The sequence below is a fragment of the Tauraco erythrolophus genome, chromosome 16, assembly GCF_009769465.1.
Source record: "Tauraco erythrolophus isolate bTauEry1 chromosome 16, bTauEry1.pri, whole genome shotgun sequence".
Lineage (NCBI taxonomy): Eukaryota > Metazoa > Chordata > Aves > Musophagiformes > Musophagidae > Tauraco > Tauraco erythrolophus.
This window is the reverse complement of record NC_141480.1, coordinates 16,297,773-16,323,513: the sequence shown is the minus strand read 5'-3', so window position 1 is coordinate 16,323,513 and position 25,741 is coordinate 16,297,773. Positions and strand designations below refer to the sequence as shown.

The following is a 25,741-nucleotide window of genomic DNA, read 5'->3' as shown; positions in this document are numbered from 1 at the left end:
TCTTCTCCCTCCAGTCTCTAAAATAATTGCTTAAAGAAAGTATGGATGTTACTTGGTACCTATTTAAGCCCATCAAAGCAAATCTTAAGGTAAAAAACCCCAACCTTCTAAGTGAGCAGTAATATACTATAAAATAGGAGAGAGATAGCATTAATTGATCCCTCGCTTAACTTTGACACAAAGTCAAAAGAAGTGTCCTCTGCTTTCCAGAAGTGAATTAATACATTCTCCACACCACAATGTTTCACTGTGTTTATGTCATTTCCATTGAGGAATAGCCAGTGAATGAAACAAAGAGGTGCACGACTCCTGAACTGCACTACTCGATGCACAGCCCCAAACTTGCAATACCGACATTAAGTGTGACGTGCAACACTCTTGAGTCAAAATTCCTCTCAGCCACCCAGATCAGGCACCTTCAAAAAGGACAGTGTGAAGCAAATATGCACACTGGGATATTCTGACTTATAAAGTTAGTCAAAATCTACATTGGCTGTTGTAAAACCAAAATTACGTCCACTGTGAAATCTAAATAAAGTGACATATTTGGTTTGTAATAGTTATGGACATACTATTGCAACGTTATTCGAGCTACTTGATACTAGCTGAAGACTGCTCTCGTTCACACTTACATGGCTCAACTCTTCAAACTCTTCCCATGTAACTCATACAGATTTTAAGATAACCACTGAATCACAATTACTGCTACTGATGTTGTTTGCTGGAATGGACCTTAACTCCCTTTAGAGGAACTAGGGGCAAAAGACATCCCTGCAAATGCTAAAAACCTGCGTGTCAAGTCAAAACCTGTGTGACAAATGTGTCAACATGTGTGCTGTCCAACAGCACTCAAAATACAACAGCTTTATTGTTCATTGCTGTATAGTTATGACAGAAGCTAAAGAAGCTACGCTATGGAAAACAGACTTTCATAAAAGAAAAGAGAAAGTGGACAAAAGCAGATTAAGAAGTTTATCTTCTGTTTCTTTACTGATGTCCTTTCCCATTTTCCCTTACACGGGCTGAAAAGCCCAAGTTCTCTCTTGCATAGAGAAAGGAAAGCACTCAGACTAATGGGCTAAGACTAACATTTTCAAATATCCGGTGTGCTAGGAAACTTTGTCACTGGCTGATATTAGGAAGAGAGGTGCATATAAACGCCTTATATTAAGTACCCTAATTCAAAAATGTTTCTCTTCACCTATAAAGCTGTAGTCCTATTTACTAGAGAGCTAAACAGACTGGACAAGCTAGAAAAAAAATCAGCATATTCTATCTAATGCAGAGTTATAGTGTATATTGATATAAGTATTTATAGCAGGTCACACATCCATACCAGCTACCTTCTGTGGTTTATGCTTGGTTGCTGGCAGAAAGCACTGGATGATCTATGACTTTTTTTTTTAAGATATAATGAGGCAGCCTGATGGTGTATGAGGTAGGTGTCAGAGAGTGATTTCAGAGTAGAATTGGCCTGAATCAGATCTCTTTTCTCTTATATAAATCAGAATTCACAACAGTGACATCAACAGAATGACATGAATGGAAGAGAGGTGTAAAATAGAGCTAGGCCTCCTATTGTCTAACAATTCAATCATTTTGCACTTTTTCCCACTAATTAAAAACTAAAAAGTACAGTGGAAGCAGAGGAATTGGTTATTAGCCAATCATTAAAAAAAGGCTAATGACCTAAATTCACCCAATGTACTCTGCAATGTACCATCCAATTTTCAAGAGCGCTAATCCTCCTGCCTGAGTGGGCTGCAGAAGTACCAGAAGACAGCCAATACAAACTATTTTTCCTCATTTTTCTGCAAATACTCAACAATGCTGTAACTATAAGGTCCAGTTACATGAGTTACACTTCGAAGCAATAGCTCTTGCCTCTCCTAGAGGAATGAAAAAAGGAGATGGAACAGAAAAGGGCGAAGTGGTACACTCTACACTCATGCCTTCCCTACTAAGTGACCAAATCTTATGGCAGAGGGAGGGGATGTGGGGCACATGGGACAAGGGAACAGAGATACAATCTTAAAAAGAGTTCTAATGATGCAAAGTGACTCTCTATGTCAATCTTAACTGCACTTGCCAACCTACAGAAATAGACTTATGAGCATGGGAAAGAAGTGGGAAAACAGCTCTCAAAACCATTGCTAGGAAAACCTTCCTTCTAACCTTGGAAGACTGTTACACCTTTGCTTATCGCTGTGGCTCAATGCCTAAGGGCAGTCGATTCTGTAGTTTTCAAACAAAACTAAATGATGTAAAGTACTGAGAGAAGATTGTATCCAATGATCACCAACAGGACAGAAGAAGGTGGTTTGTACTCTTTAGTCCTTCTCTATAGTCACTGCTCTGGTAAGCTACAGACTTTGAACTATGCATTTCTGTGCCCCATTTCTCCACTGAAATATAAATATGTTGAAAGTGACAATGTTTTACAAAATTATAAAAAGTAATGGTAAAGGCTGATTTGAGCACAGGCTACAGAAATGAAGTGCTAAGATTAACACCTTACCTCAGCTCCAATATACTAGTAACATTCCTGGATGGGAAGATACGCCGAATATAGTTAAAATCCCCAACAAAGAGACTTCCATCAATACCCACTGCCAGTGCCACAGGGGCCAAAAGCTTATTTCCTTCTGCCAGACCATTGCAGCTGGGACAGGATATGCTTCTTCGACGCCCATTCCCCATAATGCTGGTTATCACGGCCGGCTGCTGAGTTAGAAACTGATTTTCCCCATTGCCTTTGTGCAATATACCTAATAACGAAGAGGAGAGGAAGTGGTTATTACAATCATTCATTGCAGGGGGTTCAGGTAGTTCTCTTTTCAACAGCTGCTGTTAAGGACTGTACATCGAAACAACTCCAGCACTTGGTTCTTCAATGGCACAAAAAGAGTGACAGAGCTTTGCAGCAGTAAAAGTAAAGGTGTAATGAAGATTAAAAAACACACACACACATACACAACCACAGACCCAAACCTAAGTTCAGAGTCCTTTGGTATTCATTATGAAAAGAAATGCTGCCATAGATCCCTCTGGCCTGGCACAATGGTTTAGACTGTCTTATTAACTGGGAAGTGAGAAGGCAAAGAGTGGAGGGGGCATGTTCCTTATTTGCATCCCTGGATCCTCTCACTCCAGTTCCTTGTGTTACGTTTTGTTTGGAATTTTGCGCCAACCTTATGTTCACTTTCCACCTCTCAGTCTTTCACATTTTTTTCATGGAAAATGGAAAATGAGAAATGGAGATGCCAGAGAAGAGGACAGCGCAGAAAATGAAAAGATGGGAGAAGGAAGAAACTCCTAGAAGGGCTGCTGAGGATCAGTGATGAAAGGCAAGAGGGAAGCTAGTGGTAATGACCTTTATTAGGCTTCAAGAAATGCCTTTAAGATAGGATTTCTTTTCAAAATATTTGTTTAAAGAGCAGACCCTTGCTCCGAGAAGGGAGTGGGTTCTCTGACAGAGTGGCCATTTTCAGTGTATCAAAGATTGTAGATACTTGGCCAGAAACTTTTAGCCTCGTGTTCTTTTGGAAATGCAGTTATAGATGATCCTCATTTAAAACAACTGGCTCCCAACTGGTGACAACAGTGAATATCATGCACTATCCAAATGGCTATCTCGACAGCGTTTGATCCACTGCACAACATTTAAATTGCGTTCAAATAGCCTGTCTGGCCTATTCTGAACACTCCTGTAGATTTCTTGAGCAACAATAGAGTTTGCAATTTGTTAATGCTGGGATCAGCAGAGAGGGTGTAGAAAACACTTTACAGGGATCAAATGAAAAACATGCTAGGCATTCAGCTCCCTAAGAGTCTCTCATAAAATATGAAGACCAGGAACCTTCAGCTTAGGATATGCAAAGACAAGGAGAAATGAGGAAAAAACAAAGAAGTGACGAAAGAAAAAGACAAATGAGGCTCAGTACCTCGTCACAGACTCATACGCCTTTTAAGCCCCATCTCAGATTAGAGGGAAAAAGGTCACACAAGAGGAACCAGGAATGGATGTGGTTAAGATCAGAAAAACAGGGAAGGAAGACAGAAAGACATTACAGGGGAATAAAGAACAGAATAGAGGATAAAGATTTGGACTTTAAGAAAGCCATGCTATGCAGAACAGTAAAATATCTGTTGAAATTCTACAAAAATTTTCTGACAACTGAAACATGTCCCATATCTTAGTGAGATAAAGATAAAACAAAGAAAGTGGAGAAATTGAATTTTTTAAAGTGGAAATATAATGCAAACAAAAAGTGTTCACAGACAAAACTCCATAGAGCACAGAAAACACATGGTATTAACTAACTCACCACTCTTGACGTTAAGTACATGATGTTTATCCAAAGACCATCCTCCTAGATTTGAAGGATCTAGTTCAAATCCTTGAAGCAGTGCTGTCCTCTTCTCCCACAAAATGAGACTGGGGCAAGTCTCATATTCAAAACCCACAGAAACTGAAATAAATAAAATAAAATCTAATATACTTGCTGAACAAACACTGAATTAAATGTCCAGAGCACATTCAAATCATTCAGCATTCCAGATCCCCAGCCCCCTCAAGAAGATGGAGTGATTATATTCCTCTCTTTTATTATACAATATTAAATTCAAATCTTTGACTAGACAGAAATGTGGAACTTCATTCACATGTACTCTGCAGGGATCTGATCCCTTCTCTTTGAATAGCTGGCACTGGGAAGTGACAGGTTTGGTGAAAGCAAGAAATACAATTTCTAAAATATAATAAAATTATTCTATCTATAACAGGGCAAGATCAAACTCTTAATTTGTCAGATGTTCACAACATTTATTTAGTCTGTTCGTTTTACATACCATATACCAAGGAGCAGTGAAAATTTTGTGTGCTTTTAAGCACACACACAGTGTAAGGATTACTCAGGAAAGCAACACCTTATGCAATAATGTAAGAAAGAAAAGCTGTAGCAAAGCAGATGTTAGAAAATATAGAAAAGAAATAAGATTTTTCAAGTAAACTGGCACATTTTTTAGCACTGTTGTATCAAAATTGTTCTGATATTCAAATGAAAATGAAAACTTTAAAAATATTATGATGATCACTCTTCCCACTCACTAGAACCAAGTGAACTAAGGCAGGTATAGAACTACAAGACTGAACAGCATTAGGAAAACACCGTTTTCATTTCAAATGTATTATACCACAAGAGGCTATATTCAGAATATATATTCAGAATTATATTTTCAGCATGCATGAAAATCCAAATGCACTGAAGAATGCCAGCCAGTTCAGCATGAGGGTCATTTGTTAACTGAAAGAAAATAAAAACATAGTGACAGACTAGGTTTCATCTAAGTTCTGGTGGCTGGTTTTTCGCATTGTCTGGTCTAAGTCTTCCAAGTCAGGTATCGATCAGGAAACACAGGGATGTTGATGAAGTTTAGACGCTCTGAATGTGATCTTTAATGTGTAAAAGAAACATAATACAAAGATAAATTGTGTCAGGAAGACAAGAACTGGTTTAGTCCATATTTGCTTCTCCATAAGAAGTCTTTGCAGTTTTCTTATGAAGAATTAGAGGCGTTATTTGGAAAGTTTCAGATCTTGTATGTGCTGACTTACCTACAGCATCTGACAACCCATAAACCTTCTGACCATATGCATCTGTTTTGTCCCAGATAAATGTATATGCCAAGTTGGGAGATGCCTGAAATGATTTTTGAAACAGATGCCCTTCTACTGCTACCATCAAATGAACTTTGATTAGATTCAGCGGCACAAGTGACTGGGTCATGGCGATCTTAAGTAAGGATTTGTATCCAGCAGTACGGGAACTCAGGTAGCTGAGCTTTATACTAGAGCCAGGGATCTCAATTTCTTCATGAAGAACCTGAACGTGAAAAAAGATCAAACATTTTACCTTAGTGCTTTGATTTTGTTTTTTGTTTTTTGTTTTTTTAGAATAATATCGCCTTGCATATTCTTATGAATTTATGAATTTCTTCCACTGGAAAGGGTTATCCTCAGATCAGTGCAGTGATACAGTTCAGCTGACATTTCTGAACACATAATTATTTGGTATCTGTGTACACTTCCTTTTAAGGGCCCACTGCTGGCAAAAGTGCAAATAAATACAAGTAGTTTTACTGCAAGTTAAATGCAAGGGGAACATGAGAAATACAGTCACAGGAACCCACAGCTTCCACTAACTGTTAGCATAAAGTAAAGACTAACTGAATAACGTAGTGAAACGACGGCACCAGTAGAGTTTGCCTTTGTCCTAAATAGCATACAAGAAAACAGCCTGCAGTTAGCAGCACACATCAACCTTTGCAAAATTCTCTTGAAACACCTGAGCTGTCAACTGAAATACAGAGATATACTTGATATATTGTATGATAATGAGAAGGTGCAAGGCATTCAAAGATAAATGTGTCTGGGTGACGTAAACCTAGGGTATCGCCCGCAGACCTCATTAGAAAACCCAGTACCTGTCAGAATGAATGCAACTCTACAGAGGCGTTGCTCCAGCAATTCCAGGGGACACACGGTGACTCTGTGTAAGTGCTCAGGTCAGCACTGCGTCTGACTACTGATTTCTATATCCTTTTCACGCACACTGTTCTTACCTGTGTTTCTGGTACAATAGGATTCCGGCCAGGAGCATCACTGAAGAAAGTTGAAAGTGGTGATGAAATGATGACTGGATCAGGACGGACAAAACCACTTAGATCACAGCTGGGAATGGAGTTCTCCTCTGTCTTCATCACAAGCGTGTCCATGGCATAGAAGCTATTCCAAGGCAACCATACTGTCCTTTCCTGACTCAGAAATGGGGCCCGTTCAAAGTGCAAGGTTAGGGATGCTCCACCGTTTGCAACCAAGTCAAATCTAGAAAAATGTGGGCTTTAGAAGTGACAAGACTGAATAATTCCAGTAATAGCATTCCTGGCTAATGAAGTAAGCATATAGGTGAATGTTGTGCTTCAAATGATCAGTAAGACATGTGAACCTTAGCAACTGAACAACTGAAATCCAGCCCAGACAAGCATTGATTTGAAGTCACCCAGACAAATCTTGTTCCTATATATTATAAAATCTGCACTAAATAATTAAAAAATACCCAACAAACAAACCACCACATTTATTATTACAAGTCACCTTTATGTATAAAACCAGCAGAGAAGCCAAGTTCATACTGAGCAGAACACGGATTTCTCCCTTTCCTAAAAGATGCCGTCCATCCAGCACAGAATGGGTACACATGGCAGTAATTAAAACTTTTGCTGTTTGTGTTCTACAAATAAGATCAGAATTCCTGTCCCCAGGACAACTGGTCTATCATTTTTCAGAGACATTAGGTACTTAGTCCCAACTGCCTACAAAACCATAGCAGTAATGTGGAGCTGTGCAGGCATTTTGAAATCTGCCCCAAACGAGTAAAATACTTCTGGGTTGTTCTGACAACAGAAGTAGGTATCAGTTGTTTCATGTAAATGCTGGCAACGTAACAAATTACTCAATGATTTCAGTAATCTGTTCAGATCTAAATACAGTTCAGCTCACTATTTACGGTAGCATTAAACCACTGAAATCAACATCATTATACTTTTATTGTAACAGAATAATATTCTGGGAAATGTGGAAATGAAATACTCCCCCCGATAGTTCAGTTGACTCATACTAATTATTTCAATTCAATTGTTTGGATGCAAGATCAAGATAAAATGGCAAATGTTTACAATGCGTGTGTCACAGATACTCTGTTTTGGTTACCGCAGCCAGTAAACGAGATAAACCATGACACGCTGATTTTTGTTTATCTGAATTTGCGTGCATTTCAAATCAGCTGATACAAGGGGGAAAAAGCCCTTTTTTGCACAGCAGGAAATTGTCTAAATATATTCAATCAGAATGTTTTGATTACATTCTACCCTGAAGAAACTCAAAAGATAGTGGATCTTCAAAAGGAAAGAGAGGTAGAAGGGAACTTTTAACAAAATATACTATTCTATAATGATACTACTTTTTTTTTTTTTTTTTTTCCTAGAAGTGTTAGCCTGCCTTGCATTTTAAAATAAAATATTTCTGGTCTCAGCTGGATATTACTGTAGTCCACAAACGTTTTCATAGATAGAGAGCCATTTATTTGAAAGGAATCTGCCTGCTAACCATTATTATCACAAGTCAGCCTTTTCATATTTACTTGCACTTAGTATTCAAAATGCCACGTGAAAAATTACTTTTGTGTTTACTTAATAGCTGTTTGCCCTGGGAGGAAAGCAATGCACATGGTTCCATTAGATCATACCATCTGTTAATCAGCAAATATACTACATATGAAACAGGTACTCAGTGAAGCAAGCAAACTCACGTGCCATCCTGACGAGTGATGGTATAGCCATACTTTGGATACTTGACAAATGACACGTTGACCCCAACTAGAGGAGTTCCATCTGTAGTCACCACTTGGCCTCTTATAAGAGACACAAGACTGAAAAAGAAAAATAATTAAAGGTATTAAAGTTAGTTACAAGGTTACACTGTTTATAAACTGAGTAGTGGAAAACTTGTGCCTCATTTACTCTAAATCCAATTTACTCCAAAGATTTTTAGAATACTGAAGACACCACGATATTGCCCAGCTCTCTCTCTATGCTTCAATGAAGAAAGCTTTGATAAGATAGTGAGGTCTGTGTACACAGAATGGGAGTTAGTGCCTTCTTTATCTAACGAGGCTTTGTCTCATTGTCTAACGAGGCTTTGAACCTGAAGTCCCTCTGAAACGATGACTGGGCACTTCTCAAAAACCTCCCTGGGTACAATAGAGTGTCCCTGGATGCCTAATACACTTGAAAAATATGGTGTAATGCCATACCTCTTTTTTATGCAACTGATTTTCCAAATCAGGGTTCACGTTCCTTCATCTTAGGGAGTGACTGATGTTTGTACACTGCATCAGTCCTGATCTGTGACCCTTGCTTTTCACTTTGTCAACAGGAGAAAGGATTTAGTTTTAAGGCCAGCTTTACGCACAGGCAAAATAAAGAGTTTTCTTAGTGAACTTTGCTTAACCTAAAGGAGATGAAGACGAGTTATTCCTGTAAGAGGCACAGTTAGTCTTCTCTTTTGAGAGTGCTTTGCTGCTGCAAAGTGCACAGCGGGCAGAAATTGCTGCTGCCTGCCTGGCTGCATCCTCAGCCTCCCGAGCGCGGGAAGTAGCAAGCCCCACTTCTCCCTGCTCTGCTGCTCTCTGCCACGGCCCATCTGTTCCTGCCCCTCTCCTCTCACAGCTGGAGAGGAGTCTCCATCCCTGGGCTCCCTCCCCTTCCACCTTCCCTGTACGCTGAGAGAAGCAGATTGGTGAGTGGGAGAAGCTATGCAGTAAAAAGGAGATGGGAAAAGGAGAAGCGCCTTGCAGATGGTTTCCATTTCTACACTGGAAACATGATCCTGGGAAACAGGGAGAAAGTTAAATCCCGCCACAACCCATAACCTCAGGGACTGTAAAATTGTCTTTTGCTTAGCCCTAGGTGAAAAGATTTCTATTTGAGCACTACACACTTCCAGCATGGTCCACCAGCTCTCTGCTGTAGCTACAGTGAGAGCCAGAAAATGGAAAGCCCCGTTTCTGAACTGGCTGTGCTGGCAGGACCGGAGCTGGCCCTGGCCCTTCGCAGGTTTCAGGCACACCAAGAGGCACAGCCTCCTGACACCGCCTGCTCCTCGGAGCAGTCTGAGCTGCAGGACAAGGGGGTTAAAGTCAGCTGTGCTTTGCCAAAAACAGACAAAATGCCGTTGAGTTCTGGGACGGCTGTAACGCTTGCGTTATCTCCTGTGCTTGCACTTCTGAAGTGAGGTACAGATCAGAGCACATCTGTTTTCATTAGTAATACCGTGGGTTGTTTTCAGGTCTTTTCCGTTAACTCTGAAATGTTCAAGGTGCTGTGAAACAAATTTTTGATGGTGTTATACTGGCTGTTTAACAACTACTTCTGCATATTTTTATTCCAAACAAGGTGTAAAATTTTCTTCAGTATTACATAAAAAAACCCCTTTATTAATGAAAATGTGCCATTTCTGTTACTTTTCTTTTAGAACTTTCAACCATTTCTTGACCTTCCAGGTCAATTTTTAATTTTTGAAATCAACATTTTGTAACATATTTTGAAATTTAATAGAAATCAATACCTGTTGAGAAAATCTACTCAGAATACATTGGACCAAGATAACTGTCTTGGCATTATTCACTTTGATTGGATTACTTTATGTTACAAACACACGGAAATAGTTGTAGGAAGGTAGTCACTCCAGCTTCTATAGGGGAACAGTGTAGAAAGCAGATTTAGAAATAAGTCATCATATAGCAGAAGAGAACTAATAATGTTCATGACTTGTTTTTTTCTACCTTCAGTTTTATTATTTCAGGAAATAATTTGAATAAGCAAATTTTGGCCAGTAATCTTCCTTTTTACTTCTAAAAAGCCAAAATATGTAACATAATGAATATTAAAATCTGTAGCTAAAATCTGAAATCACAGAAACAATCAGTGAAATCTAAATAATGCAATCAATGCATTTTGTTAGCTATTGCTTTAGCAAGCTAGGAAATAACTTCTTTTTCTTATACTGGAAAAAATCATAACCACTATTTCATCCCACTTGTTCATCTTTTTCAATGGAATGAGAGGTTGAGCTAAGAAAAGAGAAAGTCCATTATCTTTCACGCTATTTTTTGAGACTATGGCAGCTTCAGTATATATGAAACTTGGAGTCTAACCCTGTGGCACTTTCAAAAAGTAAAAAAATTTAGTTTTAAAACTTTCAATTTGACACTATACACTAGATTTGCCTAAAATTGGTACCAAAAATAACAGCTGAGCTGTAGAATTCTCAAAAGCACCTTCACGACTTAGAGGCTAAGACCCATTTTAAAATGTCATTAATATGCCATTTGCAAAGATATGTTAAAATACATGACGTACTTCAGATGAATAAAACAGAACTAAGACTCCTGTCAGCAGGAACCCTAGAAAATACATTTAAATAAGACCCCTAAAATTTCAAATGAGATTTTCAAAGGACCCACAGGATTGAAGTGCTCAGCTCCCACTTAGTCTAGAGCTCTAGTCCAACCTATATCCATCCATAAACAGCTTCATTAGTTCTAATGTAATTTCTAGTATTTCTTGGATGGTGCAAGAATGTCTGCAAATCACTATACTTGTCTAGAAATTTGGAATGAAAATCACCTGCTTTTGTCAGATACTTCCAGATCTAGGAATAAAGTGTTGGATCATGTTAATAACACAACTAAACATTATCAGATGATAGTGGAATACGGATACAGGGAATACACTCAGTGTCATTCTGAGTGGCTTAATGAGGCAACAGCTCTAGCACTGGTTAGCTAATGATACACACCAGGAAACTGCCTCCTCCTCTTCACTCGAGCAAATTTTGCTGACCATAACATACACAGAGCAGCATGTCTCAAACAGTCTGTGAAAAATATGCTTTTTATGCTGTGCCTGTATTCCTTTTTGGACAAATTATTCAATCTCATGAATTAGTAAGCTACTCTCTTGCCTTGTTTTCCTTTTCATGCAACATTGCAGAAAATTGCAGTAATTCCTCTATTTTATTTTTACAGAGTTGATGAGAAAAAAAAAGTCACAACAAATTGAGATGAACACAGAATAATTTTCTTCAATTTTTCCTAACAACTCCATGTGTGTACACATAGAATACTATATAGAAGAGAATAAAATCTGTATTATATAGAGTAGGATCCAACAGGGCTTTTCTGATAGAATATGGAAATTATTGTGCTATTTGAGCATCATAGGGATGAATACAACAGAGACCTGCCTGGTGTGTCCAGAAACATTATGATCCTTGTTTTACAGACAAGTATTTAGCGACCTGCTCTACATCACCCAGTAAGCCTATAATAAAATCCTGACTGAAAAGAGTCTCCTGTAATGAAGTCCAGTCTTTTGGGTGTTATCTCAAATGAAGTTCGTTCTTCAATGTTAACTTTGGCAATATGAACATAATTAACACGTTCATCAGTTTCTTAGCATCTTTCCATTGAGACATATTTAAATAATATTAATAAATAGGGACACCACTTCTTGTAAGCATACATGGCATCAAATATCAATTAATGATGTGCTGGCTTTTAGATTCATTATAAATGTATCATTAATAATCATAGGAAGCACAGACAAAGAAAAAGAAAATGAAGACCTAGTCAGATATATTGATGAAGCAAGTAAAATAGTTTTATATAAGGAATAAATAATACACCCCTCTAAGTTAAAAAAAAAAAGTTATTTTAACTTTAAAATAAATTGAAATATTATTCTGTTATTAAAACCTGTGTTACCAGTACTAAACAAAATGCCTTCTCTTTCTAACTGGAAACTAGTTTGCATTTTCCCTTGTTCTAGATTGCAGTTTTCATAAAACAAACTTCAGAAGCTCCTATTCAGTGGAAGGAACCTTCTTCTAGGTGTTGCCTGTATGTTAAAATGCTAATAAAACTCAGTGTTACAAATAAAAGCAACATCATAAATTGGAGCAGAGTGCCCTCAGTGGGAATGATGCCTGAGATGCGAACACATGAAGCACCTGAAAGCAGCATCTCATATTAAAACATGAATAAAATCTCCGTGAAAAACATTCCCATACCATGCAACTGCACAGATACAGGGTCATATTTACAGCTGCTACCTGCTGTTGAAGGGATTTTCTCCTGGGATGATATGAGTGCTGTCCTTCCCCACTAAGAGCTTGATTCGATCATAGAATGACTTCACAGCTGGTGAGCCAGAATGACTCTGTTGGATGATGTCAAGAGGATCACGTGAGCCGCGGCACAGCAGGCTGTTTTGACAAGTAGACTGGAGGCAGCAGTCTGGGTCTAGGCAGTCAACCAAGCCATCTGAAAGGTAAGAAACATCAGGATTCAGCCGGCTGCACAGTGCTATCAGGCAATAATATCTAATGGACATCTTGAGGCACTGGGAAAAAATGGTAATGCTTACTCTTCATAACACCTCTACGCCATGAAACTGGTAATTGAACCAATAATGCAACGAGGATGAGGCTTTCTCAAGTACACTGGTTAAAGACCATTATTGCTACAATTAGTTTAAACCAGTGTTAGAAGAGAATCAATCTCAAAGAAATCTGTTAAGGGTTGAAATTAGGAAGAAGGAATAGCAGAAGGAGTACAGGATTTTTTATTTGTTTGTGGCCGTTGTTTGTTTGGTGTTTTTTTTGGGGTTTTTTTGTTGTTTTTTTTTTTTTTAATCTTTCCAACTGTTTTGTTTTACAAAGTTTTTAGATTTCCTTGCTGGGCTATAAGAGTCTTGGGAATTATGCTGTTTAGTTTCCTTTGTTCCATTGGGGCAGATGAGAGGAGGAGATGGGGGTGACAGAGTAAGTTCTCCTTACCTAAGTAAAATAAAAATTACATCGTACCCATTTTGGCAATTAATAGGAAAGTGCTGCTGGAACTCCCACCTCCCATAAATATCTGAATCAGAACTTGTTCACATGCTTGGACAAGGAAGGATCACTCACAAAGCTGGTGGGTTCAGTCATCGTATTACATATTAGGTTGTCTGTCAAGAATATTTAGGAAGTATTTTTTTTAAACATTAGAATTTACACATCAGAAATAAAATAGAATACTCAATGCAGAGACTGATCTGTATACTTAGATAAATCACAAGTGACTATTTATAGCACATACAGTAACAACTTCTAGCATCATCCTTTCCTTTGCTGTCATCATTTATCTGAAATATGTTCTCTCAATGGAGTTCTACTGTAATTTAGAAATTAATAACAATTTACTTTAAAATATCATCATCTCTAACAATTTAGAAACATTTTTTCATCTACTCTGGCAAGAATCAGGCATTCAATCTGCAATCTACTTAGATCTGTAAACTTTCAGAGACTCCCAAAGGCATATTAATCTAATTTTTTAATACAAATATGGTCTGGGCACATACTGAATATCATACACAAGCCAGAACATTCCAGTAGGTTAGTTAGCAAAAGTACCTTAGAGTAAGTCATGACTCATGTATTTTCAAGATTTTCAAATGCACAACAGGCCAGCATTACCCTAAACGGCGGTAACTGGAAAAACAACAACAAAAGAAAAAACAACCCAAACCTATAAAAAGCTTTCTTATTTTACAATTAGCCTTGTATTTCCAATGGATTGTGTGTGCCTGAAATGACTGTTTTTGATTTAAAACCAAAATTGCCAAGGTATGCTGATAATGTTTTATTCAGCCCTCTAAGGAGATTTAAGTTAGACAAACTACCTTGTTGGAAAAGCTACACATTGCTTTAAGGTCAGTCGCCTATTCACATTCAGAGCTCCATTTGTTTTGAAATCCTTTCCAATGTGGTGGTAGGAATTTTCTTTTTTACCACAGTCCCTTTTCCACCCAGTTTATATAATCGTTGTAAGGACACCATTAGCTTCAGATTATAACCCAAGGCAGTTTTCTGATTAAGCTCCCAGAACTTTTTCTCAGCATCCTTTGTTCTTTCTTGGTTTGTGACACCTCTACGACAACGAACTTAAAGCTGTCCACTTAGTCTGCTCAGTTCTTTTATTCAGACAACCACCAGTCGAGAGAATCCTATCAACACATTAGAAATAACAGAAGCAAAACACAGGATATAAATTACTCCCTTCGACAAATTTACATTTTCCTGTTGAAGCTGCCGCGCATTTTTGCTGTATCTGTTATGAGAGGTGAGCATATGTTATGTCAGTAATGACCTCATCACGCAGCAGATTATGGGATGCTGTGACCGAACACTTCTGATGACACCATGAACTTTCAATTGGCATATCAATCTCTCAGCGTCCCGTCAGTCATGCGAATCACATCTTTATGCTCGCAAGCCCCCTTGGATATAGTTTGACATTGCAATCTTCAGTAAATTACCCTGTCACTGCCAATCTCACCGTTATCTCACAAACAATCAAGCAGGCAATCAAACTGCTCTGAATTGCCAGTTCAGGACCTGGGAGGCTAGAAACGTCTCCATTCAATACCAGGGAGAAACCTGTGTATGATTCCTTTCATGTAGGAAGGTTTTTATGCAGTTATGTGAATTCAGACTTGCACACTTTCAGATACAAGAATATTTAGAAAAGACAGACGTGTACTGTAACATAAACATACACATGATTTACTGGTTTGGAACATTATTATAATATATGGCTCTATTTCCCCATACTAATTTATTCCCAGATCGCAGGATTCGGGAGTTAGGATGTTTTTACCTTATGCCAACTAGTTGATCCAGCTTGTGGCAACAGCAGAACTGAGGTAGGGATCTGTTTGGCATATGCAGCCACAACCTGCTGCACTGGGCACTGCTGTTTGGTGTCGAAGGCTCATACACTGCTATACTGTTTGCATTCATAGCTGCATTGCTGCTATTAGTTGCTCTGAAATCTCTGATGCTATGTGTGAAAGAGTATTGATTTCTGTCTGAATGCAATTGTTTCTAGTTCATGTTTTCCTAATTTGCTATCCAGACGTATTATCACAGAACGGCTGAGGCTGGCAGGGACCTCTGGAGGTCATCCAGTCCAAGCCCCTGCTCAAGCAAGGCTACCAAAAGCCAATTGCCCAGGACCATGCCCAGATGGCTTCTGAGTATCTCCAAGGACAGAGACTCCACAATCTCTCTGGGCAATCTGCTCCAGTGCTTGGTCACTCTCACAACAAAAAAGTCTTTCCCAACATACATGTGTGCCTGGGGTTGTTCCTCCCCAGTTGCAGGGCCTTGCACTTCATGAGGTTCCTGTCAGCCCATTTCTCCAGCCATATTGTGGCATTACATATGAAATGAAGTAAATTGTTACAGAATCATTTAGTTGCATTAAACTCACTTGATTAAAACAAGGGATAGAAAAAAACGTACCTTCTGTAAGAGAAAACTCTGCCATAAGCACGAATTTTAATTAGAATTCAGTACTTTGTATTTTAATATATATTTCAGAGCTTGTCGTCTTCCAGATTTCCTCCGGCACACTGAATTATTTATATGGTTAATTCAATGACAAACCCCTCCCCATTAGCTTCACCAAGATATCACTGCTTTTCATACCATACACATCGGAGTTAAAGTGGCCAGTTAGCAGCTCCCTGAAACTCTGTATGCTAAAGGGAAGGGACTGTGGGGGGAGTTAAGACAGTGCTGAACCTCCTTCAACAATTTGAGACCAAAAGAAGTCCTGACTTGACCTTAAATGAGATGAAAGAAATAGCAATTTTTTTATCTGATTTAAACTGGCAGCACAGGATTATCTCTCCATTGCTTTTCGTGGTTCTTCTGAATCCCCAAATCTGTTCAGAAAGCAATCAAGTGATATGGTACTTCTGCTAATGGATACACACCTTTCTTTACTTTCTCTGAACTGTTCCACAGGCTTTTTGGCAGAGTTAGCTATACAGCAGAAAGAAAATTTTGAAGTATTACATACAAGTAAAATAATCTGCTTGTGTAGGTCATGTTTCAAGATGGCTTTATTATTGTGTTCCCCTCGAACACCGTTACAAGGCCTAAAAAGCACTCAGTAGAAATAGTGATATATTTTACTGCTAATGTCTTTAGAACCTCCTATCCTCAGTTTTCCTTCACCACTGAATGTATTTCTCATCACATTCGGGTGACTGGATTCCAGAATTGTGCTACACCTTTCTTTGGAAAGTTGATGCTTGAGCTATTGTTTTGTTGTTGTGTGGTTTTTTTTTGTGTGTGTGTTTGTTTTTTTTTTTTTATCTCCTATGAGTAAATTATCTTTAATTTCCACTCTACTTCAAATACTTGCAGGTCGTGCTTCAGGTTCAATTCATGATGCACGTTACAATGAGTCAACTTTGACCTGACATCCAGCTGCTTGAGAAAATGCTTTCTGTACCCAACAGGGGACAATTTAGTTGCCAAAAGAAAACCTCTGAGCACATAATCAGTAGAGGGCATCCTTACACTTCGCTAGCGTCAGGAGCTGGTGACTTTCAGAGTAATTCCTGGAAATTTTTCTTTTTCCAATAAACATTTCAGACTGATGATTAAAATGGAGGCAGGGGAGTGGGGGGAACAGCAGCTACTATGAGTCCTGAGGGCAAAAGAGCCTTTGATCACTCTGAGGGCAAATTAGTTAATTTATCATGATCCGATTTTAATTATGTGTAGTATTAATATACCCAAGGTGAAAGAATTAGAGATGCTCTATCAGATTATCAAAAGAGTAGGCCTTCTCTCTGCCAACACAGAAATATTTTAATTGAGCTCTGAAACTGCATGCAGAACTGTTTCCACAGACTGGATATTCCACAGCCCAGCAGAAGTTTTAGCTAATATTTAACCCAAATTTTCACTTTTGTAGCTTCATCAAATTACTGTTAGCTATATTGGCATACATAGTTCAAAAGAATTCCTCAGAAGTTCCTGGTGCTAAACAAGAAAGGAAATGCTTCTAATCCTGTTCCAGCCCTATTCCTCAATTAGCCAGACTGGAAAGCCTCTGTAAACTCTCAGGATATCCATGATACCACTGGCTTTTCTAACAAACTGGGAGCACAACAGTATTTTCAGAACCATAAACCTAAACCAAAGCTGTCTTTCAGAAAAACTGGATTGTAAATCCCAAATTGTGGCAAAGCAGAATAAACCTGGCTTCTGCGTAAGCTGAGTGTGCCTCTGAATGCCCGAAAAGTTCCCTAACGAGGTTCTGAAGTACCCTGGAATATGACATTGGTAGAGCAACAGCCCCACTTCCCTTGCCCACTCGGGATCCCTGTGCTGCCCAGAGCTCTGATAATTGGGAAAACTCGCATCTCCTAAGAGCACCAGTTGGAAGAAACTACTGCAGGTGTAGCTCCAGTGATGCTCTGAGCACATGGTGGTCCTTCCCAACCTATGAATACTGGTGGGTTATTGATGCTTCAACTTCAAACCACACATCACCTAGAGCAGAGAGGACCACGAGGGCTCCAAGGTGAAAGCAATCTTAAAAAAAAAAATCATTTAGGTCTCGTGTGTGCATGGATACCTACATGGCAACCGGTGGCTTTTTAAAGCATGGAGTTCGCAGTCACTGAATTTCTTGCTTTTGCTTCTCCATGGGTTATAAGAGCGTGTTATTGTAGCAACACATCCCGTGAGGGACAGCGTAAGGATAAGCTGGCTAATGTGCGTAAAGGCGATTAGAGGCTGACATGATGTTTTAACAAAATCACATACAAGCACACTCATTAGCTCTTGTCAAACGTACATAATGTCTAGTTTTGATACAGATTTTATACTTGAGCCTACATAACTCACTTTGGCCCCCATCCACAATAGATTTCAGCTACTCATTACATTTAATGTTCTAAAACTGACTATTGTACAGGCTCTGCGAAGGTATTTTCTGTGCCAAGAGTATTCTGGGTATTTATATTGAGAACTTCATAAAATCTTTTGTCTGTGCTGAATTAGAGACCCCTGCTGAGGCAATGCTTGTTGAGGCAAGCTAAATTACATGATTTGCTTTTGTGCTGTGAAATACTTGTATTATCTTAAATGTCACGAGCCTGATGCAGTATCAAGTCACAGGATTTGTAATTTTCTAAAAGCAATTTTTTTCTAAATGTTTATTGCAGGAAGACACTTCTCTTTTCTTTCTATTTTCTTTCTGTCTAATTTCAGAGATGAGTTTTCTAAGACAACTCAAATAAACAGCCTTTCAATCAGTCAAGTGCACTGTCCTGACAGTGAACTTCTCTAGAAATGTATTTTTTCTCGTGAATTGAAGAGAATTCGTACTGGAGCAGATAGCTGGCTTTCTCTCATTCATTATCTTTAATGTATTGTGCCAAACAGAATTACCGCCAACTGTATTTCTTGGTGGGGTTACAGCTATATAGTAACAAACGGAAGGGCAAAATCTGCCTTCTGAGATATGCACAACTCTCTTTGGAAAGCCAAGTGGAAAGAAATTAAAATGTATTTTAAAAAGAACGTTCCACTTTGCATAACAAAAAAGGAATTCCTCATTCTATTTAGCTTAGTATTCTATACTGCTGTGGGTTGCTTCCTTTCCTTCCCCACCCAATTTTAGCCCAGATAATTACATTTTGAGGAGAAATGTGACCTGCGAAGTGATATAAGCAGTGATTGCATTTAAGGTTTCTTCTTCTTTTAAACCCGTATGCACCTGTCCTACCTGTCCTGATCAAATCTGAAACAAACCGTTTTAGAAAAATTTTGGTTATTTTCTGCTTTTCTTTCTCTGAGATGACATCGTTTAACTGTCTTGTCAATAAAAATTTTAAACATGAGTAGAGTAACACTGAAAGGATGCAAAAGCTGGGAGGAGAGAGAAGGAAGAAAAAGAAAAGCCTAGAAAGAGCAGCCCCAGTGGGCAATAACGGGACTCCTACCAGGGCTGCCTCTGCAGAGGCCAGAGTTCTTCAATCTCTTTCCCAAATTATTCCATTTAATTCAGGACGAAGGCCCCTGAAACATGAGCTCCGGCTATCAACTGCATGCAACATCTAGTGAAGCTATTCTTTAGAAACGAAATATGATTTTTGCTGTGCATTACATTGTCCATTTTACTTGGAGGCATTGTAAGGTCTAAGGTGGAATCTAAACATACACAATTTATAAAGTCTGTTCCGAGATACTGAAAAAATTTTCAATTTAGGAACAAGCAAATTATCATAAAATATTTCCTGTAAAAAGATGGGTATAAATAGCCACTGTAGTGATTTCCTTAGGCCATATGTCAAAAGACATACGAACTTTAAAAGTAATGTACCTTCTCCCATTCCTCAAAATATCATTTCTAATCCCTTAATTTCCTAAAAGAAATCTATGGTGAATTAAACGGGTTATACATGTCTATTGGGGGATTATACATTGTAATCACAATTATAGGTCTTAAAATAAAGCTATTTCTAATCCCTCCAAAAGATGCTTAATACCTATTAGACTACTGAGGGACTGATTAAGGAAAGGGATTAGATTTATAAGTGGACACAGTGAGTAACTTACGTAATCCAAACATGTTTTGGAAAACAGAAGCATTTTCCAATTAAAGAAGATCTTAAAAGTGAGTCAATGCCAGAAAAACCTTACCTTTCAGTTAGGCTTCCTCCTTAAAAATAAATAAATAGATAGACACACAAATAAATAGTTAAATATGGGACTCAGGCACCATAGTCACCCTAGACAGGTTCATAATGAAGACCCAGTTAAGCCCATATCTAGATTTGACACCTGATGGTAAGGACAAACACAAGTGAATTTGACAGTGCTACCTCGGATCAGGCACAGCTTTAACTCGGACAGCTCTAAGAGGAGAAAGTGGCTCTGGACACTCTCTCCTCTCTCTGCTCTGGAATCCTGTTTTATTTATGTGAGTAATACACACTGACATCTCATTTAAAATGAAGATTTGTAAGTCTCAACAGAACAGGGACACATCTGCCTCTTCTAGGAATAAACCAACAAAAGGGCATTAATCTGAAATTGAACGAAAATATTAAGTATAATCTTTCATTTTTCTCTTTTTGAACTATGGTATGGAGTTCGCATTGTGGCAGATAATAAGACAAAACAGGACAAATGGGAATCCCTTCGGAGTCAGTGGCAATGCTCTTCTTGACATCCATGAAATGAAGACTTGGCCCAAGGCCTTTGAATCTGATTGTGAGATGCGACTGCAATAAGAATGGCTGAACAGTGAAAGAGCACCAAAATATGTTAAATCTGTCGCTGCATGGGGAAGCATGGAAGACAGAAAATGATAGTTGCGTTTCAGTGACATGCTGAAGCAACTACATTTTAAAAACATGAATAGATGGATGGAAAAGGAAGGAGGTTCAGCTGTCCAGAGAACGGATCTCATTTAGGCAAAAAATTGTATTTTTAACTACCCTACTGCCTTTTAACAGAACAGCTTGTGTCTTCAGTACTGCTCCAGAACTACTTGCTTATGTTAACAGAGCAATGTCGTTAATGGAGCAGCAAATAAGTCCAACATTTTGCTGCAAATAAACTCGGTTCACTTTCAGATGAAAAGAGTGACTTGCAGGAGAAGTGATTTCTTTAACTCTCAATAATCTCACGCTTTATGTGAAACTTGGGGTTCTGGTAACTAGCTGAATCTTTAACATCGATTCCTATAGTACAGTTTTCAGCTTCGTCTAATGAGAAAACTTAATTTTATCTGCTCCTTTATATACACAGTCACAATTACATAAAAGTGCACCTTTAAGCACACAGCACACACCCCTTCCTTCCCCTTCATTCCTGCACACTCCCGCGGTCTCCCCTGTGTCAGCATTAATGAAGAGAGGTCACAGGTCGTGTTCCTGGCCAGATGTGTAGTGAAGCAGGCACACAAAGAGCAGTGCAGCTTAAGGCAAAGGCAGAACCGCTCTCTAAGATACCAAATGATTCACGTTATGTTCAGTCTCAAGTTTTGTTGTAGCTTGTGTGACTGGCAACTTGACAAACTGATGGGAACGACAATGACTCTGTCCTTACAGCGCGTATTGGAAGGGACCCCATGCCATCTCAAAGAAATCGGAAACCCAAAATATAATCTAGCAAACTGAAACAGCAAAAATCCCAAAGGCCTGAGAGAGACAGAAGTGCAGTGCCAGCCAGCCTGCGGGGAACTCAGCCTGTGCCACCTGCACCATGTACAAAACACAGCGCGGCTCAATGGAGGGGTTTGTCTGTTCAGGTTTTCAGATACACCTGCAAGTATGTGGAGAAACAGGTAGCTGAACAGTGGCTGAACAGCACCTAAGCTCCCTTACAGAAAAACTTTACTGAAATGTAGTAAGGACGAGACTCAGAGAGTAAGAATGATCCTCAGATTAAAATACTGACCTAAAAGTCAGGAGACAAGAGATTAATTTCTGCCTTTATCATAAAATCCCCATGTGAAAGCATGTGGTCAGATGGGCTTTTCAGGTTGTTTAGACATTGGAACAGGCATAGCTTTTCAAACTATCTACACTCCCACAAGAAGCAATGAGCAGTAATCCCTCCGCCTTTGGAAGAATCCAACTTCAACCTGCAAGTGTTGAGAACATCTGAAGAGTTCTCCTCTTAGTCTTTTTCTTTCAGGTGCACCTATGGTAAACCAGAAACTGTGCACCTTGCATGGTAATGCTGATTAATATTATATGCCCATAGTATGGCATATTTATTCTATGTAATCTTGGACTCCGATGAACTGCTATTTGCCTTCCATGAACAAAGTTTTAGAATTCTGCCATTTTAAATTGGGATGAGCAGCTGAATGGTCTCACTGGTCATTTTCTTCCCCTGTCTTTTGCCTGTCTTTTTCACAAGTGCAGAATATTGTCTTGGATAAGTAAGTAAACATCTTATTCCAGCTTTTCTAATGTTTTCCAAACTCATGTCTTGTTTTGAGGAAAATTTGATGATACATTCATTTTCAAATTTTCCTTCATAATCTTCAAAGCCTGTAAAAAACATAAACCTAAGCAGTTCACCTTTTAGTTTATTATACTGCATCTTAACACAAGTTTAGTGGGTTTTATTGTACAGTTAAATGCCAGCTAATGTAATTTGGCCATTAGGTTCTGCTCTTTACAATTTAGTAACAGCTATAAAGCAAGTTCCATTTTTCTTTGAAATTGAATCAGCTCTAGCTCTGATCTGTTCAGCACTGATCACATATAAAACCAAGAACTAACAGAAGACTTACAGATTAAAACTAGCAGAAGATATCGAGATGTGGTTAATATCATGTAACCAAAACCAAATACACTTGTTCCTCAGCTCAAAGCACTCATCTTAATGATAGTTTTACCCTAGAAGGAGCCATTCAAATAAGCCAAATGTTTCTTTGCAGTTTTAGGAAATACCATGAGTAAAACATTATTAATCAGCAAACGAAAGATGCACCCTTTAGATTAATTATTGGCCAAAGAAAAGCGAACAAGTCTCAAGGAAGGAAGCTGTGTCTGACGTTTGGTTTTTAACAAAGAGCAGAAGCACGTGAAAAAGGATCGACATGACGTACTAAAGACACTGTAATGAAAGGTATAAGAAAGCTACTTCGAATGAAGGAGATAGATAAGCGATCTTATTCAGGTGGCTTAATACACCTAGCCTAATAATACACATAGCCTTAATACACATATAACCTAATACACCACAGAAGGCTCTATAAAATGAGATAAACTAAAGCCATCTTCAAAGGTAAACACAGAACACAAATTCTATATTTAATGGGGATATGCCCGATAACAGCGAGGGAAAACGCAACGGGGATCTTGGAACCTTACCATATGTGACTGTTCAGCGCACCTCCCTCGGCCCGTTAAGGCTGGCACACGAGCTGTGCAGTGTGACACAACACCACGCGAGGTACAACCACGCACACAGGTTGTGTAAACGAGAGCGTGACCCCGGCCTCTAGCACGGAGCAGCACAGACGCTGCTCAACATCCTGTTCAACCAGCCGCTGTGCTGCGCACACAGACGCGGTAAGTGGGTTTGCAGTTCACATGTGCCAAGAGCCCACAGGAAAAGGTTCTGCTCCGCTGGGCCATGCCCTCCCCTGCGGGCTCCAGTGGGACGCGGTGTGCCCCAGCCCGCCCGGCCGCCCCTGGGGCAGGCGCTGGGGGTCACCGCGTCTCTCCCAACCACAGCTCGCTCGGTCTCGTTTCTTTCAAAAGAAACGTAACAACATCACTTGACGACCATGACAGCCGAAGCCTTTCTGAAGGAAAATGACTCCCGAAGAGGGCGTTTATAACCCTCTGTTCTTCAGGGACTGGGAATCGAAAGACTTTTGCTTACCTCCCTCATTGTCCTTGTTATCAGCACAGGCGGTTTCCATGGCAACGTTGCATCCAGGCCCCCTCCAGCCGGTCTGGCAGACACACTGCCAGCTGTTCTGACCCAGCGTGCATCTCCCATTGCCATTGCACAGATCAGGGCAGCCATCTGGTTGAAGAAACGGAGAAGGTAAGTACTAGACCCACTCACTCACACCGCCGCTCACACTTCTGACAATATCACTGTGCAGACAAAAAGGCTCGTTCCTGCCGGTGCGACAAACGCTCTCCTGGCCCAGAGCCACTGCCCTGGCGTGGAGAGAGAAGGTAAAGAAAGGGGACACCTCAGAGAAACGGGGACTTAACTCAAGCCAAAAGAGGAGGAGTCCTACCATCAGCCATAAGATGCTTTAAGAACCCTGTGAAGTTTCAGATCTTGAGTTAAAGGCAGTAGATAGAAGTAACAGTCTGCTGACAGAAGATATACGTGTGGGAATATACGTTCTGCTATATGAAGGAAGATGTCTTCTGCAACAAGCATGTCAGTGTTCAGGGTGCCTTTTACAGTGTGCATTGCATAACTCTCCAGAGTTTCTCTAAACACAAAGTTTAAATAAATAGTTTTGAAAATATTTTCCTTCTTGAATTGTCACTTTAAAAGACCTACTTATTTAACACTGAGTTTACCTATATTATGCTTTCTGAAAGATATGTTAGCAGAGATATCCCACAAAAGACATATGTTTTGAATTGACTACGTATATGACGTGACTTATTGCACAGCAAGCGCTGAATTAGGAACAAAAATATTAATTTGCTAAGGTGCTTCCAGAAACCACTCATTTAGACTACCTGTGTGTTTCTATAAACCTGTTCAGAAAGCCACAGTTCTGAGTTTCTGTTTCTTCCTACTCCTCCCAGCTGCCTTTGCTGTAGCCAGGTGATGTCAGAGAGAAGTTCCTCTGACCCCATACTGGTTTTTACACTGCTGCAGGAGCTTCCCATGGGGGAAAGCAGCTGCCTTGTATCCCTGGGACTCGCACAACTGGTATCACAATATGTAAGCATTCACTTTGGCTTGTTCTCCTTGTGTTGTTACCTGATACATTTATAGTCATTAATTAGATTTTAATAGGACTCAGTAGTCCACAGCCACGTTAATTTTAGGTGTAATCCTGAAAGCTTCCTTCACTATTTTTTAAAAAAAATGAATGCTGGGCCTGTGGAAGGTGCTGGACTAAGACCTCTGAGACCTCAGCTGTCCCACAGAAAACATTCTTCATAGATAACAGCAACCACAGTTACTGTGCATTGTCCTACCAAGGTACCTCAACCTGCATCCCTTCTAGCAGTGGCATGGCAGCCTGATCTCCACCAAAGCTCTGTGGAATAAGACATCAGACCTCTCTGACCAGGGCGAAAACCATTCAGTTCATTTTACCCAGAAAGCTATCAGCAGATAGAAAACAAGTCCTAGCGGTTTTATTTCAATGCTGTTGTGTATTAAAAAAATACAGTGCCCTTTTCACATAAATGTAAGGTTATTTAGGAATAACATATCTTAACTATAAAAAACTGCACTTACTTTGCAGCACACGTAATATATTTTCAAGGTATTTATTTTATCTCTTTCATTTGTCAGGTTGTTTCAATGACCAAAATGATAAAGTTTGAGGGGAGGCATCATATTGTAGGGCACGCTATTTGTTTTAAATGAAAAACAAATAGTAATTGTGAATATACACATGCGGTTGGCTTTATACTGAGGCACTGAAGAGAATTAAATCACCGAGGCAGTTTGCTTTGCAGCATATGAGCAAGATGAAAACATGAACAGTAGGGAGCTCGCAAAATCTCTGAAAAGTTTTACGTGCAG

The 25,741-nt window shown here is 39.3% G+C and overlaps 1 protein-coding gene across 5 annotated transcripts in view; it reads right to left on the bottom strand.

Annotated features, from left to right (window-relative positions):
* Positions 1-25,741, bottom strand: part of TENM2 (teneurin transmembrane protein 2) — a 523,826-nt gene that overhangs the window by 29,024 nt on the left and 469,061 nt on the right. For all 5 annotated transcript variants that reach the window (XM_086621658.1, XM_086621659.1, XM_086621661.1 and 2 more), the window contains 7 exons: positions 23,888-24,034; positions 12,734-12,944; positions 8,370-8,489; positions 6,625-6,886; positions 5,618-5,885; positions 4,329-4,472; positions 2,519-2,768 (listed from right to left, as the gene is read on the bottom strand). In XM_086621658.1, coding sequence (XP_086477784.1) covers positions 2,519-2,768; positions 4,329-4,472; positions 5,618-5,885; positions 6,625-6,886; positions 8,370-8,489; positions 12,734-12,944; positions 23,888-24,034 — 1,402 coding nt within the window. The remainder of the gene's footprint in view (positions 1-2,518; positions 2,769-4,328; positions 4,473-5,617; positions 5,886-6,624; positions 6,887-8,369; positions 8,490-12,733; positions 12,945-23,887; positions 24,035-25,741) is intronic.